At 35.9% G+C, this 19,290-nt stretch overlaps 1 protein-coding gene across 2 annotated transcripts in view; it reads left to right on the top strand.

The window, feature by feature from the left end:
* The window catches only part of SMC5 (structural maintenance of chromosomes 5), a 91,889-nt gene extending 72,826 nt beyond the window's left edge, over window positions 1-19,063 (top strand). The window contains exons 18-25 of one of the 2 annotated variants that reach the window (XM_003935630.4): window positions 7,355-7,480; window positions 10,098-10,142; window positions 10,558-10,653; window positions 11,116-11,220; window positions 11,424-11,543; window positions 13,617-13,796; window positions 13,879-13,974; window positions 16,037-19,063. In XM_003935630.4, the coding sequence (XP_003935679.2) occupies window positions 7,355-7,480; window positions 10,098-10,142; window positions 10,558-10,653; window positions 11,116-11,220; window positions 11,424-11,543; window positions 13,617-13,796; window positions 13,879-13,974; window positions 16,037-16,180 (912 nt within the window). In that variant the 3' untranslated portion in view covers window positions 16,181-19,063. The remainder of the gene's footprint in view (window positions 1-7,354; window positions 7,481-10,097; window positions 10,143-10,557; window positions 10,654-11,115; window positions 11,221-11,423; window positions 11,544-13,616; window positions 13,797-13,878; window positions 13,975-16,036) is intronic. The other variant, XM_074394695.1, reaches the window with a different exon arrangement.
* Window positions 19,064-19,290: the final 227 nt, after the last annotated feature.

Below are 19,290 nucleotides of genomic sequence, written 5' to 3'. Positions count from 1 at the left end.
GACCAAAACCCTGTCATTAAAAAGACAGGCTTTGGGAGGCCGAGGTAGGCAGATAATCAGAGGTCAGGAGTTCGAGACTAGCCTGGCCAACATGGCAAAACTTTGTCTCTACTAAAGATACAAAAATTAGCCAAGCATGGTGGTACACACCTATAATCCCAGCTACTTGGCTCACTGCAACCTCCACCTCCCAGGTTCAGGTGATTTTCAGCCTCAGCCTCCAGAGTAGCTGAGATTACAGGCATGTGCCACCACACCTGGCTAATTTTGTATTTTTAGTAGAGATGAGGTTTCTCTCTGTTGGCCAGGCTAGTCTCAGACTCCCGACTCAGGTGATTCACCCGCTTCAGCCTCCCAAAAGTGCTGGGATTACAGGCGTAAGCCATTGCGCCTGGCTGGCACAAAGCTTTTGAGGGTGTTAGATATCTTTATAAAATCTTGATGGTAATAGCTTTACAAGTGTGTATATTTGTCAGAACCCATCAAGTTGTCTCCTTTAAGTATTGCAGTTTATGATTCCTTAGTTATACCCCAAAAGTTAGAGAAGAAAGCTGAAACAAATTACAGAAAGAAATTTAAGATTTATTTCACTTGTCTTTTTTTCTAGTTTTATTATGACATTTTAAACATATACAGGAATATGAAGAGTAACATAATATCCATATGTTCACTGCCCCTCTTTAACAAATGATAACCCTTGCCATATTGTAGATTTTTAGACTTCTTCATGTATTCAGAGTCCCTTTATACCCTTCCCCATCTATTCATCTACTTCCCCAGAGTCTGCCACTCTCCGGCAGGGTTATGTACATGATTCACTGTACACTTAACTGCATAAATGTAACATAATGTGAGCTATGTAGGGGTGTCTTTTCCTAAGACAGGAAAGTCTTCTCCCCCACTCCCCACCCCCACCAAGAACAAAGGAAGGAAAGATGGCAGAAAGAATAGCAATAGTCATTCTAAATAGGTAGTCAGGGTCCGGCAAAAAGCAACCAAAGGTAAGTCTTAATTGGGAGTGGGGAGAGAAGAAACTGAACTGGCTACCAGAGGAGAGCCTCATCAGGGCTTATTTCCTAGGCATGTGGGTAAGGTCTTCTGTTACTTATTCATCTGTTCTATTGTTAAGTAATTGTAGAGCCCATGCTGAAGTTACTTCATTGATTGAGCTTATGAATGTTGTTGTTCTAGTAGGAAATGTTATAAAAGACATTTCATCAAGTTGACCCATCAGGCAGATACTGTTAATATGTATAGCTTTAAATCCAATAACACAATTGTATTAGTTTTCACGCTCTTGATGAAGACATACCTGAGACTGGTCAGTTTACAAAAGAAAGAGGTTTAATGGACGTAACAGTTCCATGTGGCTGGGGAGGCCTCATAGTCATGGCAGAAGACAAGGAGAAGCAAGCCACGTTTTACACAAATGGTAGCAGGCAAAAAGAGAGCTTGTACAGGGAAACTCCCCCTTTTAGAACCATCAGATCTTGTAGACTTACAGTCATTTATGAGAACAGCATGGGAAGGACCTGCCTCCATGATTCAGTTGCCTCCCACCAGATCCCTCTCACAACACATGAGAATTCAAGAGGAGATTTGGGTGGGGACACAGTCAAACCATATCAGCAATGCAATATTTGATTCTGATGCCTGAAGTTTTACTTTTAAATCAGTATTAATGAGAACTTAAGAAAATGAGTTTGTGTCATGTTAACATAAGTATGATATCAGTGGCTTTGGGCGCTCCTAAACTTGAACCCACTGTTGACACAGAGATGCTCCTCTAATAGTCTTTATAGATGGTTTGAGGTTAGTACAGATTGACAGGGTGTTCTCTGCTGACCCATTTTGTTAATAATAGGAGAAATACTGAGTTTTGGGGGTTTTTTGGTGGGGGGAATGGGGGGGACAGTCTTGCCCTGTCACCCAGGCTGAAGTGCAGTGGTGCCATCTCAACTCACTGCAACCTCCACCTCCTGGGTTAAGATAATTCTCCTGCCTCAGCCTCCTGAGGAACTGGGCAACAGGCAACCATCATCACGCCTGGCTAATTGACTAATTTTTGTATTTTTAGTAGAGATGGTATTTCATCGTGTTGGCCAAGCTGGTCTCAAACTCCTGACGTCAAATGATCCACCTGCCTTGGCCTCCCAAAGTGCTGGGATTACAGGTGTGAGCCACCGCCTGGCCAAGAATACTGTTTTGAGTAGAGCTGACTGCTGTGTTTCTGGAAAGTAGAAAAGTTTTTTGGGGAGGGCATTTTGTTTTCAATCTGTGAATTACTAATTTTTTTTTTTTTTTAAGAAAGCCACTTTCAAATTTAAAGTTACAATTCCTGTAGTTGAATGCATCTAGGTTGTTTAGAAGGCACAAATAGCCAAAGTAACCCATTATGTATTATTTTGATATTTTAATGATGCATAATTTCTCAACACATTTGTTTTTTTCTTTTTTTTCCTCCTTGAGAACGGGGTAACGGAGTCTTACTCTGTCACCAAAGCTGAAGTGCAGTAGCACAGTCAACAGCTTGCTGCAGCCTGGAAATCCTGGGCTCAAGCAGTCCTCCTGCCTCAGCCTTTCCAGGTATCTAGGACTACAGGTGCATGCCACACATCTGGCTATTTTTTATTTGTAGAGATAGTTCTGTGTTGCCCTGGCTGGTCTCAGACTCCTAACCTTAAGCAATCCTCCCACCTTGGCCTCCCAAAGTCCTGGATTACAGACATGTGCCACCATGCCTGGCCGTTTGCTTACTTTTAAAATTAATTGGAAAAATTTTACTTAGCACATTTTGATTGTCTTTTTGTTCTTGTTCCTTTTCCTTGCCCTTTGCCCAATTTTGCTATTACCACATTCCTGATTCACCTCTGCTACTGTGGCTTACTGCCCTGTCTAGGCATTAAGTCCTAATAGCTGTATTTTACTAATTTTGCATTTATTTGACTGCCAAAAGAAAATATACTCATTTTTATATTGTGCTGCAGAAATATACAGCTTTATAATGTTTATTATACATGATCCAAAGCTTTACGGTAGTCTTCTAATGTCTACTTCCAACTTCTAGCCTTTTTTTTTTTTTTTTTTTTTTACCTTGTTTGGCTGTTCCAGTGTTCTTTCCATTGCTTATAACCTCTCTATCTTTCCTGTATTATTCCTTCACCTTTGTCATTCTGAGTCCGTTGCTGCTTTTAAAACCAGAACTCTTCCTTGACACATATATGGACACACGTTGGCAAGTTTTTCCATAGTAACCTTACTTAAGACTACCCAACCTTATTTTGCATTTCCTCAGCAATATTTCATACCACGTTGTTTTCCTTATTAATATGTTAATTTGAAAGTTCTTAAATGATCTGAATGGACCTATAGTCCCAACTACTTGGGAGGCTGAGATAGGAGGATCCCTTGAGCCCAGGAGTTCGAGTCTAGCTGAGGCAACATTGTAAGACCTTATCTCTAAAATAAAGAAATAAAATTTTTAAATGTTTTCATTTACAGATTCTTTACTAGACCTTTTGTGAGGTTCTTTCACTTCTTGTTCTGCATACTTAGTAAATGTTTGTTGCTGTCTAATCATAGTTATTAGCCACACATTTGAAAGGGTCAAGAATGAGTAAAAATATATAGTAGAGTAGGTGTATGGTAGTTCACTTTCTCTTGTACATACTCGTTTTCTTCTCATGTTTGCTGCCATTTACCTGCACATGATTTGATCTGTCTTATCTGTTGTTCCTGCTATCCAGCTTCATTTGAACCAAAGAGAAATACTGTTTTTCCTACTTGTCCCTTTGAACACATGACAGGTTGCTCTAAGGAACTATTGCTACCACTTCTGGTTTTGTCCACATTTCCGTCATAAAATAAATTCACAAAAGAAGATTGACACAAAATTTCAGTAGAGATTGTATTCATGAGGGGACTTAGAGGTAACTAACCACTATGGAGTTTGATACTTTCTCAGATTTTTGGAAGGTAAATAGGGCAACAATTCTTATGAAACATCCCCAGAGAAAGGCAAATGATTGGAAGCCTCTCTTTGGTAATGCCACTAACTTACGAACTATGTTTAGGACAAGTTAGTAAGCTGTGTGTGAATCCAAATACAGAGGTAGACAGATAAAAATTTCTGTTATTTTGTTTTTGACCATATTCAGGTTTCTAACTACCCCAAGCTTAATCATTATCTGCAGCTGTAAGTATGATACCTACCTAATTTGCAGGGTTATTATGATATTTGGTTTAATAATACACATCAAGATGCCTAGAGTGCTGCTTAGCATGAAGCCAGTGTTTCCTTTAAAAGTATAGAAAAATCAGTTATAAAAATGGGAAGTTGTTGAATTTATTTGCTTACATTAAGTTTAGGAGTTCTGTGTTTTTCATGTGACCTCTCTTCTGCCTACATGCTTGCCGCTCTTCCTCAAAAAAAGAACAGAATTTCAGAGGAGACATTTTATACTCAAATGAGATGTATATAATTTTGAAGAAAACATTTAACAAGCAAATATTATTCCCTTTATTTTATTGTTGATGATTAAATTCATGTAGGTAGAATTTATGGACTTGTATATGAAAAGTCAGTTAAAATTATTTTCTGAATCTCAAGAATTACATTAAAATTTAAAGTTGACTTTTTAAAAAAATGATTTTTATATTTTTAAATACGTATTCTGTCTGCTAATTAAAACAAATGGTTAACATTTGAATTTGAAATCAACTAATAAAATTGTATTAAAATAACAGTGTTTATATATACATAGTTTTCCTAAGATTTCTGTGAATAATTCGTACTTCTTCCACAAGAGGGCCTTCTTAGAAAAGCTTTTTCTTGTTTAATGCCGATGTATTTCTGTACAATTTCTGTGACAAATGAACTTTCACAAAAAGAATTTAGAAAAAATAATACTAACTCTTTCTAGGATATATAACTACAAAGTAATCTTTTTTGAGATATTAGTGGGGGATATTTTTTACATTTCACCCATTTACATCTTATATCACTCTTACATCTTAAACAGATGGAATATTTTCTATTCTCTATTAACTATTAAAGGCTAGACTCTAAGCAGAAATGTGGATAAAGCCTTTTCACTAGTTCAGATATACAGCATTATCTGATATAATTATATATTCTTTCCCACTACCCCCGTAAAAAGCTCAGCAATATAGTTTTAAAAACAAAAAGCAAAACAGGTGCCACGTGAAGATCTAATGTCACAAACACATACATATGTACAGAAAGAATATTTTCTCAGATAAATATTTTATTACACATATGCCACCAAATGGAAAGAAACTATTAAATGAGATTGTGTCCAAAGTCCAGACCTTCATATTATCAACTCATTGATATTTCTTTGCCAAATGTTCTAATATTTTTTAGCAAAGTCCAGAGGAACAAGAATCAGGAATAGAAGAAATTAGGAGTGTTTAGTTTCTATCCAGCTGTTCCTTATTTTGCCTTTGCCTGAGTACAGTGATCCTTACAGAGCAGAGTAGGCATGATTGGGAGTCCTTACCATTTTATTTTATTTCTCTCAAGCAATAGGGACTGAGGAATTTATTCAAGGAAACCATTGTACTAAGTCGTTAAGGCTTAGTTGTATTTTCAGTTTGGTCCAGTATATATCCTTTTACTTTTCTTAATTATTGTCTTGGTTTAGTTTATTTGCTGTCAAACTCGTGTGCATAAAAATAATTTGAGGGCCCCTTTAATTCAACAGGTGTCCAGGCCATTCCAGAGCCCCCACCCTCAAGTGCTTTTTGTGCCAACTAGAGTTTGAGAGTTAGTGAATAGAGCAAACTGTTTTATTTCTTAGAAGTCTGCTAGTACCGTAACCTTGGGCAAGTTTCTTAATGTGTCTGAGCCACATCTACAAATAGAGATAACACTTTTCTTTAAGATTATAATGGGGATTAGGATAATTAACAGGATAATGATTGTAACAGTGCTTGACCTACAGAAGACATTTAGTAGATGAGATACCTTCCCCATTACATGTGAAATGTTTGCAGTCTGGCTCTTGTCTGCCAACTCTGATCTTTTACATCCTTACAAATTCCTCTCCAACCACATTAGATTACGTATTTCTTAAACAAGCAGGTCTTTGAGACGTATATGCCTTAAAAGTCATAATCACCTATCTTTGGAACGTCTTCTGCTGCTGTTTCTTATTTCTTGTCATTTAAGGCTGTTCAGTTGTCACAGCTTCTGTGGCCACTCTGACCTTCCCTGCATACGTACTCTGTCCCTTCTGCTCCCGCTGAGAGGTGCCATGAAAAGAGCATGTGTCCTATAAGCAGACAGGGATCTGAATCATGACAGTCTCTAACTAAATGTGTGGGCTTGAGCAAGTTACTTGATTCCTGTCAGTCTTTTTTTTTTAATGCACTAAATGAGGATAATATTACTATGCAGTGTTTGTGACAAGTAAAGGGAATAATGTGTATGTGAAGCACCTAGCCAAGGGCCTTGCACAAAAGCACTCAGTAAAGAGTACCTGTTTCTGTTAGGCTAATAATCCTGTGTCTTCTTTTCCTTATTCACCTTTCTGTGACCCATGCAGATTATAATACAGGCATTTAATAGTTTCTCAGTAATTGTTTGTTGAAGGAATGAGTAGATCATGAATAAATAATTACATGGATGGCACTTGGAAAACTATGAAACATGATTTAAAGGTTCTGACTATATTTGAGCACTGAGTTTTCTGTTATGAAGCCTATGTACTGTGTATCTCAAATCTCATTATAATATAATTACATGGCCAGGCTTGGTGGCTCATGCCTATAATCCCAGCAGTTTGGGAGGCCAGGGTGGATGGATCACTTGAGACCAGGAGTTCGAGACCAGCCTGACCAACATGGTGAAACTCTGTCTCTACTAAAAACACAAAAATTAGCCGGGCATGGTCATGCACATCTGTAGTCTCGGCTACTCAGGAGGCTGAGGAATGAGAATCACTTGAATTTGGGAGGCGGAGGCTGCAGTTAGCTGAGATCATGTCACTGCATTCCAGCCTGGGTGACAGAGCAAGACTCTGTCTCAAAATAAATAAATAAATAAATATAATCACATACAGCTAGGTTAAACTTTCAGAAAAAGGCAGTAAAATTTCAATTTTATACCTCTTATGGATTAGAGAAATGCCAGGTTATTGATATGCTGATGTATTTTAAAGTTTGGATTTAACCTTTATAATAAAAGTTCTTATTTGAGATATGGTTTCAGATAATTTGGTTATCATAATCAGAATTCAACAATATATTTAATATGTGGTAGTTTAATAAACAGCCCTCTGCCTTAAGAGTAACATTCATATTTTCAAAATAACTTTTTTTTTGGTAATAGCAACATTTCATTGAATTGGATGAAAATAGACAAAGATTATTGCAGAAATGCAAGGAACTTATGAAGAGAGCTAGGCAAGTATGTAACCTGGGTGCAGAGCAGACTCTTCCTCAAGAATACCAGACAGTAAGTATAAAAAGTATATAATGCTACAATTGCCATATTTAACATATTAGCTTATAGGATCTTAGGCATTGTAATAGTCCATGAAAAACACGATGTGTCATAAAAAATAGGGAATTTTTCACATTTTTAAGTGGAACACACACACATACACACACACATATGTATATATAAAATTTTGCTTAACAGATTTTCTCTATTATACTTAAATTTGGCCACCAGTCTTACTGCTTCCTATTAAAGTTAAAACATGGGTATCACCTTGCAAAATTATTGGTACTGTAAAATTATTCTTCCAATACAAATGGGCTTTTCCCCCCAAACTGCTTTTAATGGCTACAATTGGAACATACGGTATATAGTTTTTCATGGAAACATTGTACCAGTAATTGGTATATAAGAAATAATATAGGTAAGCATTGCTCATGGCCAAAAAAAAAGAAAAGAAAAGAAATAATGGGATATTTTAAAAATAAAGCCTAAGTGTCCCTGGAAATCGGGGTGTTTAATTAGGGTTCAGTGAGAACTGAATATTTAGGGCCAACATCGGCCAATAAGGAAAGGAAAAAAGAGGTCTTTTTCCATTATATTTTGTATGCTGGCACATCAGTGAATAAAATTAGGAGATGCTGCCCTTTAGTCACACTCTACCATTAATTACATGTCTCTGTGACAAGTGGGGATGATACTTTGCCTACATACCTGTTCAGAATAATGTCAAAATGAAATTAGAAATGAATTTTAAAGTATCCAGTAGTGGTGTTTTTTAAAATTCTTAATTTCAAATGTTACCTATTTAAATAAGTAATGAAATATCTACTAAAGATATAAACAACTGGAAAAAAATAACGGATTATAATTTTCAAGTCCTCAAATGATTTTATGATATCAGACACAGAAATCACAGAGAATGGATTTGACTGTTTGGATCCATAGTTGGAATACTGTAGATATTTTTAAAACTAATTGAGAAGGTTGTTTCTAAAAACAGACTAGAATATCTTCAGAATACATTGTGTTGTTACAAAATACAAATATAAGTACAATTTGTACTAATTTTCTCTCAAAAAAATAACATGATTCTATTCTTGATAAGTCATACTGTTTTTGAAAGAAGCAAAATTAGAAGATGATTAATATATTCATTAAAATGTATTAATTACCTGTTATATGTCAGGCATTGAACAAGATAGACATACTTCCTTCTCAGCTGAAACTTATTTTCTAGTCTGGAAGATTGGGTAGACGAAAACACAAATCAAAAATCAGATAATGTCAGAGAGCAAGAGATGCTTTAAAAAAAAAAAAAAAAAACACGGGCCAGGCGTGGTGGCTCACCCCTGTAATCCCAGCACTTTGGGAGGCGGAGGTGGGTGTATCACCTGAGGTCAGGAATTTGAAACCACCCTGACCAACAAGGTGAAACCCTGTCTCTTTAAAAAAATAAAAAGAAAGAAAACGGGGTTGAGGAGATGGAGTAACATGGACGGGAACTTGGTCAGGGAAACCTTTGAAAATACCGTTTTATAACAGTCCTGAATGAAGAGAAAAGAGCAGTCAAGTGAAGATGTGAGTGAGGGAAAACTATTCCAGATGGAGAAAACAGTTCAGAAAAAGCCCCAAGAGAGAAGTATATTTGGGATGTTTCAGAATAAGAATCTTATTGGGGTTAAAAATTACCCAAGCAGAGAAGAAGGCAGAAACCAAGATTACATAGGACTTTTAGACTATACAGGGAATTAAGGTTTTATTCTTTTGGGGATGGACTCCAGTGTAGGATCTTAAACAGAAAAGTGACATTGCTACATTTATGAAAGAGCACTCTAACTTCTGTTCTTCTAGATGGAGGCTAAAGTAGGGATACAAGATAGGAATCAATGAGACCATTTAGAAAGTCATTGCTTTGGACCACGAAAGTGATATATAATGGCATGAATTAGGGTGGTAGCACTGGAATGAGACAAGAAGTTGAGAGATCCTAGATACCTTTTGGTGACACATCCAGCAAGACTTGCTGATGGATTTGACATGAAGGATAAGAGAGAGAACCCCTACATTTTTCACCTGAACAAATTACAATGCCATATACTGGGATGGAGAATATTGAAGGAGAAACAGCTTTGCTTAAAGCGGTAGGGAAGGTGCCGTTTCACCATCTTAAATTTAAGATGCCTATTAGAGTCAAGTGAGGATATCAAGTAAATAAATGTTGGGCACGTGAGCTTAAATCTCAGTAAGTCAGAGATTCAACAAATGAATACCTGAAGTTCTATAGAAGTTGAACTGCTTTCTGAGAGGTTAAAATAAGTTTAAGATATTAGATTAATATGTCAAGCTCTTTTTCAGGGCTTCAGGATTCATTTTGTAGTGTGCAGTATATAGCCTTTGCAGGTTGTGCTGGGCCAAACAATGTACTGTTTGCCTCCCCTCAAAAAAAAAAGTATCTGTTCTAATTTGTCCCCATGGCATGGACTCGGAAAATAGTACTGTGGTGAAGCAACTGTCAAAGTAATTAGATTCTTAGGATGCTTTTTTAGTTCTTCATAAGTACAGTATAAAGTTCTAACTTCTTGCTCTCTTTCAATGCCCCACATATTCTGGACCCATTCTACCAATTCAGCAAGTACCCACCATACCAAATGGACACAACTCCTCACTCCCCATGGTATGCAGTACTCATTCTTTTTTCCCAACCTCCTACCTTCCCTCTGCCTTGCTCCTCCCTAGCCATTTGCTTTAAGGCTGGGAGATGAATTCTAGGTTTTGAATTCTCTTAACTCTCCTATAGCATGAAATGATACTTCCTTTCTCTAAATTCCTTAGCCTATATGATATGTACTGCTTATTTTAATACTCTACATCAATACATTGCCTTAAGGTGTTATCCAGTACATGCATTGCTTTCTTTAAAGTACAAGCTTTCAGAAGGCAAATGACCCCGTTTATAATTCCTTTGTATCCTTGTGTGCTAGCATGCTGTTGAACAGATAGTAGATACTTATTCAGCAGATTATTCTTTTAACTATTTGAATGGAACTGTTTTCATTATATCTGTAATGATGGGCAATTTTTTTCTTTAGGTTTTCCAGGATCTTCCAAACACTTTGGATGAAATTGATGCTTTATTAATTGAAGAAAGATCAAGAGCTTCCTGCTTCACGGGACTGAATCCTACAGTATGCCTCTCTCTCTATTCCCATTCTGCAGCCAACCACCACCACCACCACCACCACCACCCTCCCCATACACACACATACACACACACAGACTTCCCTCCAGTACTTTCCTCCCACTCTGTACTAGAGCTCTTGGTAATAATAAGCTAGACAGCAGGAACAATGTGCTTTAAATGCCAGATTCTGAATCTATTAGAATTTTAAATAGATTCTTCCTAAGGAACACAATGTTCTGTGCCTTTTCTTTATAAAAAGAATAGTTGGGCTAACCTGAAATATTGTAATGTCTATTTTTTAAAGGATAAAAAACATCACTTTCAGTATGTAATAAGAACATAAATTATTTGTATACAAACAGTATAGCACAATTGGCATTTTCAGTTAATGTTTTAATTGGTAGAAAATTTTATATGGTTTTATCCTTTGGTAGATTTATCTTAAGTTTTTTTTTTCCCCTGCCAGATTGTTCAGGAATATACAAAAAGAGAAAAAGAAATAGAGCAGTTAACTGAGGAACTAAAGGGAAAGAAAGTTGAACTAGATCAATACAGGGAAAACATTTCACAGGTAATTTTTTAGTTTTTAATCTTCTATCATGTGCTTATTAATGACATGAGAATGTAGAATAATGGAAAATGAAATGACATGCTTCTAAGAAAAATGTTTTATCATGAGCAGACTGATACTGATATAAAACCTTTGTAAAATTTTATGTCAGAATATGGTAAAATTGCTTTTAAATTGTGTTTTTATATTGCCTTTATTTGTAGGTAAAAGAAAGGTGGCTTAATCCTTTAAAAGAGCTGGTAGAAAAAATTAATGAAAAATTCAGCAATTTTTTTAGTTCCATGCAGTGTGCTGGTGAAGTTGATCTCCATACAGAAAATGAGGTAAAATTGCATTTGAAATATATTTCTGGCAGGTAATTTTAATCATATACTTAAAGCACATACAAATGATTTATTTGTTTTAGAGTTGTATCTGAGAAAAGTTTTGTTTACCAAAATGTTGAAAGGAAAAGACCACCTGTGGGATTCCATTAGGGTCACTTTTTTTGGGTGATGTTTGGAATTAGTGACTGATAACTTACTCTTTTAATACAGTCTGAGTAATGGTTATTCAGTTGTGTTGAATAAGTATATTGCTTTATAAAGCTACCACAGCTGAAGTTAGAAGACTTGTAAACAGATTAGTTTGAAATATAATATGTATCAGTGGTTTATTTTTGATCAAGAATTTAAGAATTCATGGTTGGGTGTGGTGGCTCATGCCAGTAATCCCCGCACTTTGGGAGGCCAAGGCAGGTGGATAGCTTAAGCTCAGGGGTTTGAGATCAGCCTTGGAAACATGAGAAAACCCCATCTTTATAAAAATACAAAAAGTAGCTGGGTGTGGTGGTATGTACTTATGGTCCCAGCTACTCTGGAGGCTGAGATGGAAGGATGGCTTGAGCCTGAAAGGTAGGGAGGTACCAGTGAGCCAAAATGGTGCCACTGCATTCCAGCCTGAGCAACAAAGCCAGACCTTATCTTGGAAAAAAAAAGAAAAAAAAAAAAAAAGAACTTAAGAATTCATGAGAATTAAAATATTGGGAAATTTTCTACTAATTTCTTGAACTATAGGTTTGTGTGTTGCAATTTGGGCTAGAATAAACGTTTCATTGGGACATGCAAAGGCCAGTTGCTGTGGCTCATGCCTAATCCCAGTTTGGGAGGACAAGGCACGAGGATCACTTGAATTCAAGAGTTTGAGACCAGCACGGGCAGCATAGTGAGACACTCTGTCTCACCAAAAAATAAATAAATAAATAAAAAATAAAGTAGCTACTAGAAAATTGAAAATTACCTATGTGGCTTGCATTATATCTTTCTCTTGGTCAGTACTGTCTTAGACCTTAAAGCTCTGTTCAATTAATAGATAAACCTTTAATTATTAAGTTTTTTTCTTTTGAAACTGTGTTACCCAGGCTGCAGTGCAGTGGCACGGTTTTGGCTCACTGTAACCTCCACCTCCTGGGTTCAAACTATTATCCTGCTTCAGACTCCCGAGTAGGTGGCATTACAGATGCCAACCAGCATACCTGGCTAATTTTTGTATTTTTAGTAGAGATGGGCTTTCACCACGTTGACCAGGCTGGTCTCGAACTCCTGACCTCAAATGATCCACACCCCCTCCATTGGCCTCCCAAATTGCTGGGGTTACAGGCATGAGCCACCACTTCTGGCCTAATTAGTAAGTTATGTATCTCATTTTTAAGGTAAATCTGAACCTGACTGACCTAGAAATGCCATCAATGAGAATAGTAAATAAACCTTAGAGCATCCTCAGTTTTGACACAATGTGTTAAACACTAATGTACTCATTACAACAAGTATTTATTGAGCACCTGTTATGTTACTTGCTTTTTGGTGAGTATTGTGTGTATGTATGACTTAAGTTTGCAAAGTATATGTGTAATTCCTACCTTGTGTTTTTCTCCTTAACCAACTGAAGTTGGGGGGATTCTTGGCCCTCTGCAGTTACCGTACACAGCCATTCCTCCAGCAGAAGAGAGCATGACACTCCATTATGTTCTAATTGCTTTCACCTATAGTTTAAAAACCTAGCACTTTGGAATTAGAATAAATAGTGCCTTTCCAGGACAGGGTTCCTCACTCAGAAATTTCTAAAAACTCTTGGGGAAGCCTACTAAAGTTGAATAGAATGGTATGGAGGAGGAAGATGTTAATTGAATCTGAATATTTTCCTTATCTAAATAGATTCTCGGAGACCCTTAAAGCTTTTAGATAGTAACTGTTTGCCTAATATTTAGTGTTGTAAAATATATATATTGTTTTATTTTTAAACTAGTATCACTAAATTTTGAGTTCTTAACTGAGTAAGAGTAAAGTCCATCCATTTTCAAATAGAATGACATTACCAAAGGAAACTCATTTTTCATCAACTTTCTAAATGTTTTATAGGAAGATTATGATAAGTATGGAATTCGAATTAGAGTCAAATTTCGCAGTAGTACTCAACTTCATGAATTAACTCCTCATCATCAAAGTGGAGGTGAAAGAAGTGTTTCTACCATGTTATACTTGATGGCACTACAGGAGCTAAATAGATGTCCATTCAGAGTAGTGGATGAAATCAATCAGGTATGGTGATTATTCTGTTACTTGGATCTTCCTATAGCCTGTAACAGGTATAAATATAATCATTATTATTGTCATTGTTTAGGGAATGGACCCAATCAATGAACGGAGAGTGTTTGAAATGGTTGTAAATACTGCCTGTAAAGAAAATACATCTCAATACTTTTTCATAACACCAAAGGTAGGTAAAAAGTAACCTCAAAGTGGTCACAGGCTGGGCGCAGTGGCTCATGCCTGTAATTCCAGCACTTTGGCAGGCTAAGGTGGGCAGATCACAAGGTCAAGAGATCGAGACCATCCTGGCCAACATGGTGAAACCCCATCTCTTTTAGTAAAAAATACAAAAATTAGGTGGGCATGGTGGCGCGTACCTATAGTCCCAGCTACTTGGGAAGCTGAGGCAGAACAATCACTTGAACCAGTGAGGCAGAGAGGCAGAGGTTGCAGTGAGCCAAGATGGCACCACTGCACTCCAGCCTGGTGACAGAGCAAGTTGTCTTAAAAAAAAAAAAAAAAAAAAGTGGTCATATACTTAGAAATCCCCTGTGGCTTAATCATACAGTTTTTGGCCTAATATGTACATATTAGCAGGAACACTTCCCAAAAAGGAATTTAAAAGGTAACAGTAATATTTACATTATTAAAGGGCTAAGTTCTAGTGTCCTACTTAATCAGAGGATGAAATGTAGGAGGCATATCATTATGTTCTAGAATTGAGATTTTTCTCATTCCTTTTCTGGAAAAGGCACTCTTTCAGCACTAAAAGATGACTGGGGAATGCAACCCCTAAAACTCTGGCTTTTCATTTTCCCAAAAAAAAAAAAAAAGCCTCTCATGTCATATACTACCCTTCCTCTTTATTTGCCACTACCACTGTGCTGGCCCAGGGGAAGTTTAAGTATCCTAACATCTTCTACTCACAGGTTAAACTTTGATCAAAACAGAATTATCTTTGTAGAGAATTTTCCATAATCTAGAACCATTGCAATGAGAAATTTTCTTCTGTCAAATCTAGTGTTATGGGTAAATTACAAAGTGTATATATTCAAAATGTGTTTTAATGTAATCAGATTTCTTCTTTTTTAATTAAGTACTCATGAAAAATTTTGGCCAGGTACAGTGGGTCACATCTGTAATCCTGGTACTTTGGGAGGCCAAGGCAAGTAGATCACTTGAGCCCAGGAGTTTGAGACCAGCTTGAGACACATGGCAAAACCCCATCTCTATACGCAAAAATTAGCTGGATGTGGCAGCGTGCACCTATAGTCCCAGCTACTCAGGAGGCTGAGACAGGAGGATCACTTGAGACCGGGAGGGGAAGATTTCATTGAGCCAAGATCACATCACTGCACTACAGCCTGGGTGACGGAATGAGAGTTTGTCTTTAAAAAAAAAAAAAAAAAAAAAAAAAAAAAAAAAAATTTCTTTTGCCCATCCTACATTCAAATTTTTATTAAATAGTGTCATCTGTCTTATTTTTTCAGCAGATATTCTTGTGGAACAGTCAGATCTGTTAATACCCTACTGCTTGCCAAATACCTTAGCCTATAAACGTCCCTGTTACACATTCTTCAGGATAGTAGGCTGTCAAAAAGTTGCTTGAGAAGTATTTGTCAATAAAAAGTGAAAGTATCTGTCTTAGGAAAATTATGGAGGACATACTCTTTTCCAAGGTCTCCCTGGGAAGTTAAATAATCCCAGTTATCCTGTGAATCTAGAGGACTCAATTGTTCCTTATTTCGATTATTCCTTAGGCCAGGCTGCAGGCATACTAACGTAGGTAAGGATTACAGTCCAGCAAGGTTTATATTGAGGTGTTTAAGGGGTCCATAAGAGTCTTACTGGCTGGGCATAATGGCTCGCACCTGTATTCCCAGCACTTTAGGAGGCTGAGACAGGCAGATCACCTGAGGTCAGGAGTTCAAGACCAGCCTGGCCAATAGGATGAAAACGCCATCTCTACTAAAACTACAAAAATTATCTGGGCCTGGTGGCACATGTCTGTAATCCCAGCTACTGTGGAGGCTGGCTGGGACATGAGAATCTCGAACCTGGGAGGTGGAAGTTGCAGCTAGCCAAGATCGTACCACTGTACTTCATCCTGGGCAACAGAGTGTGAGGAAAAAAAAAGTTTTATTAATATTACAAATAAAATAATAAATTTGACTATATACGTATAAGGTTGGAAAACTTTTTCTCAGTACAGAGCTTATATGACAGTTTGTCTGTTTTAATACTGACAGCTCCTGCAGAATCTTCCTTATTCTGAAAAGATGACAGTATTGTTTGTCTACAATGGCCCTCATATGCTGGAACCAAACAGATGGAATTTAAAGGCTTTCCAAAGACGGCGGCGCCGTATTACATTCACTCAACCTTCTCAATAAAAGTAAAGAGAGGAAACTTGGGAATTTTTCTTTTAAATTCTCTTTATAAGTATGGCTCAACTGAATAAAAGGAGATTAAAACGGAAGCAGTTATTTTTGGAAACCTGCTTTTAAATACAAATAGGTTGATAATGGAAACCATAATGACCTTTCTAAAACATCATCTGGTAGTAAAAGTTAAGTCTTCTTCAGTCTTGGTTGAACTTGAGTCCTTAGCAACTCTGACCATCAGTCATTGAGTTCTCATGTTAAAAGGTACTTAATATTACACATCAAGGGTACAGTAGAAGAGGGTTTAATCAATCACAAGAAGTTTACTTATATGGTATCCCTGAGCTTTAATTGCAGAGTAACTTTAATTACTTTTAGAGCCTAAAGATGACACTAGAGCCTAAGCCCTAGTTTCTCCCAGTGTTATATTTAATTTTTAAAAATTGATAGGAAAATGTCTAATGTATAGTAATAATTTATGACAGATCTATTCATTTCTTCCTGTTAAAAAGATTACCTTATCTCCAGTAGGAAATGGAGTTTTATGGGCCTTTAAAAGAAACTTTTATGAAACTTGATGCTGTAATTGTATTGGTATTTCAAAGGGAAAGAAGCACTGGAGTTCAAAAATGGTAGCAGGACTGCTTTGAAATGCTACAAGGTGGCCACTAGATGATGCAAAATGCAACCAAACGATTGACAGAGAATAAAATCCAGTGACAAGAGTTTTTAAAGAATAACCTTGTAAAGTGTTGGGGCGGGGTTTTTTTTTAAAATTTTATTTAAAGTCAATTGTATTTTACATCTTAAATTTCTAAAAGCATTTTTATAATTATTTTTAGTAAGATTTTTCTTAAAATTTCATATACTGGTTTCTACAATTTATATTTGAAATTTATTAGTGTTATGTAAAGAGTGAGGTATCATTGATTTCTTTAAAATCATAATGTTTTTAGAACTTAAGCCTATAGGGCCTTTCTTACATTGTTGATATACCCATTATCTTAGAAATTCTAGTTTAAACTGTTTTCTTTCAGTGCAAAAGAATTGAATGGGAAAATAATTTATCTCTAAGTTATACTAATTAATAGAGCCAAACAAATTATCTTCTTTTAAAAAATAAATCTTTTAAGAAAATGGACAGTCCAAGGTCATGTCTTTGAACAGTGGATTGGACTGTGCCAGTAATTACAAAATTATTTTTTTGGCTTGCTTGCCTGAATAAATTGAAGAATTGCATTCACTTTGAGTTTTGCACATTGTTAAGTAACTATTTTAATTTATAGTCTTATTAGGTCAAAAAATAATGAACCATACGTTTATGTCCTCTCAGTTAGACATTTTTTCTTTAAAAAGGTGTTGTCTTCTTTATAAAATGTTAAAAGAGCCTTCCCTTAAACTAACTCCAATGCATGAAGTATGAAAATGACTTTTAAATGACTTTTTTTTTCCTTTTTTTTTTTTTGCCACAGAATACAATACCTAGGATAAAATGACATTTTTACTAATTTGAGCAAGTCATGTAAACATTGAATAACTTGGTAACATATTAGTAAATGGATATTACTAAATGTTTTTGTTAATTGTTTTCCACCAAAATATCTTTACTAAAATGTGCTTGGTGTAGTTTATTGTCTCAGTTAGTACCAGTCATCCTATTTCTGCAAAATGAGCATCAATGTGAAAAAGAAGTATGAAGAGTAAGCATGTTTGAAAATCAAATGGTCAATTACATTTCAATTTGCATAGGCCAACAATTATGCCATACTTTGTTTGTAAACATTTAATTTCTCTACTGGACAAAATTAATATTGGTTTTACGTTGAATTTTGAGCTGTGAGGAATACATTATGTAGCACATAGTCTCAGCCACCTAAAACTTTATTTTCTGCAAAACTTGATTTCTAATTACATAAAAATTGTAAAAACTTGATTTGGTAAATACAGTGATATTTAAAACCTTAAGGTGACAGGCATTTTGGATGCCAAATCTTCATTGGTTTGCTTGGGAAGAGTCTCTGTTAAAAGGTTTTTCATACTCAAAGTAAAAGGAAAGATTTCTTGCTGTTTTCTAATTGTCTTTTGGACACATGCTTATTTTCTTTGGGATAATAAACCTTTAGATGTGAAAATGTAATTTTATTCTGCTATTGTATGTGCATTATGTAATTGAAAAACTTTGTGGGAAATCATACTTTGTTGGTAATAAATCGCTATTTTCATATTTTGGTGTATGTTATTTTAAGTGAGAACTATTTTTTATACTCTGAACCTATAAGTGTCATTTTGGTTTTCAGATTTACTAAAAAAACAAGTCTGTTGAGTACCTTCCATTTATAAAATAGTGTTCAGCAGTCTATTAATGTTCAAAAGGTTAGAAAATTTAGTCCCTTGTCTGCCTGCAATGAAATCACAGTCTAATAGAAGCAGTAAACACTTAGGGAGAAAAAGGGCCTACACCAGTTAAAGAAGCCAAGTTACAAGGCCAAGTATTCATCAGAGAGGTTGCAACATAGGTTAATTGTTTTTGGGTTTAAACACTAACTTTGCTAACAGCATGCCCAGTAGCCAATTTTGACTTACTAATCAATCACAAGAAGTTTACTTATATGGTTAAGCTACTATATAAAGTAATTTTTTAGAATGTATTTTTTAATCAGCCCATCTTTTTCACTTAAAAGTTGCTTGATAGTCTCATCACTGAAATGAGGATCATACCAACCACAGGGTGGTTGAGAGGAGCAAATGGGATCGGGGCCTATGTGGGCACATAGCGTGATAGCATATTATTAATGCTTACATGCCTTCTTGTATTTTAAATCTTGAAAAATGTACTCTGAATTTTATACATTCAAATCTGAGAATTCTAAATAAAGTGAATGTAGAGATTAACTATTTTGTAGTCTTGATAAATTGTGTCAGTTCAAAGGACGCAAATACCTACAGACTTTGAGCACTGAGCAGTACAGATAGTTATTTTTATAGATCTTCCCTAAAGATATTCCATCTCATTATTTTATATTGATACATACTTTGGAAAATTTGTAATTAATAGAGTTAACACATTTGAGAGATTTGACTATGTTGACAATTCAGGCTTTTCATTTCCACCAAAAAGG

Source organism: Saimiri boliviensis, chromosome 2, assembly GCF_048565385.1.
Source record: "Saimiri boliviensis isolate mSaiBol1 chromosome 2, mSaiBol1.pri, whole genome shotgun sequence".
NCBI lineage: Eukaryota > Metazoa > Chordata > Mammalia > Primates > Cebidae > Saimiri > Saimiri boliviensis.
The sequence above is the reverse complement of the archived record's forward strand: the minus strand, read 5'-3'. Positions and strand labels throughout refer to the sequence as shown.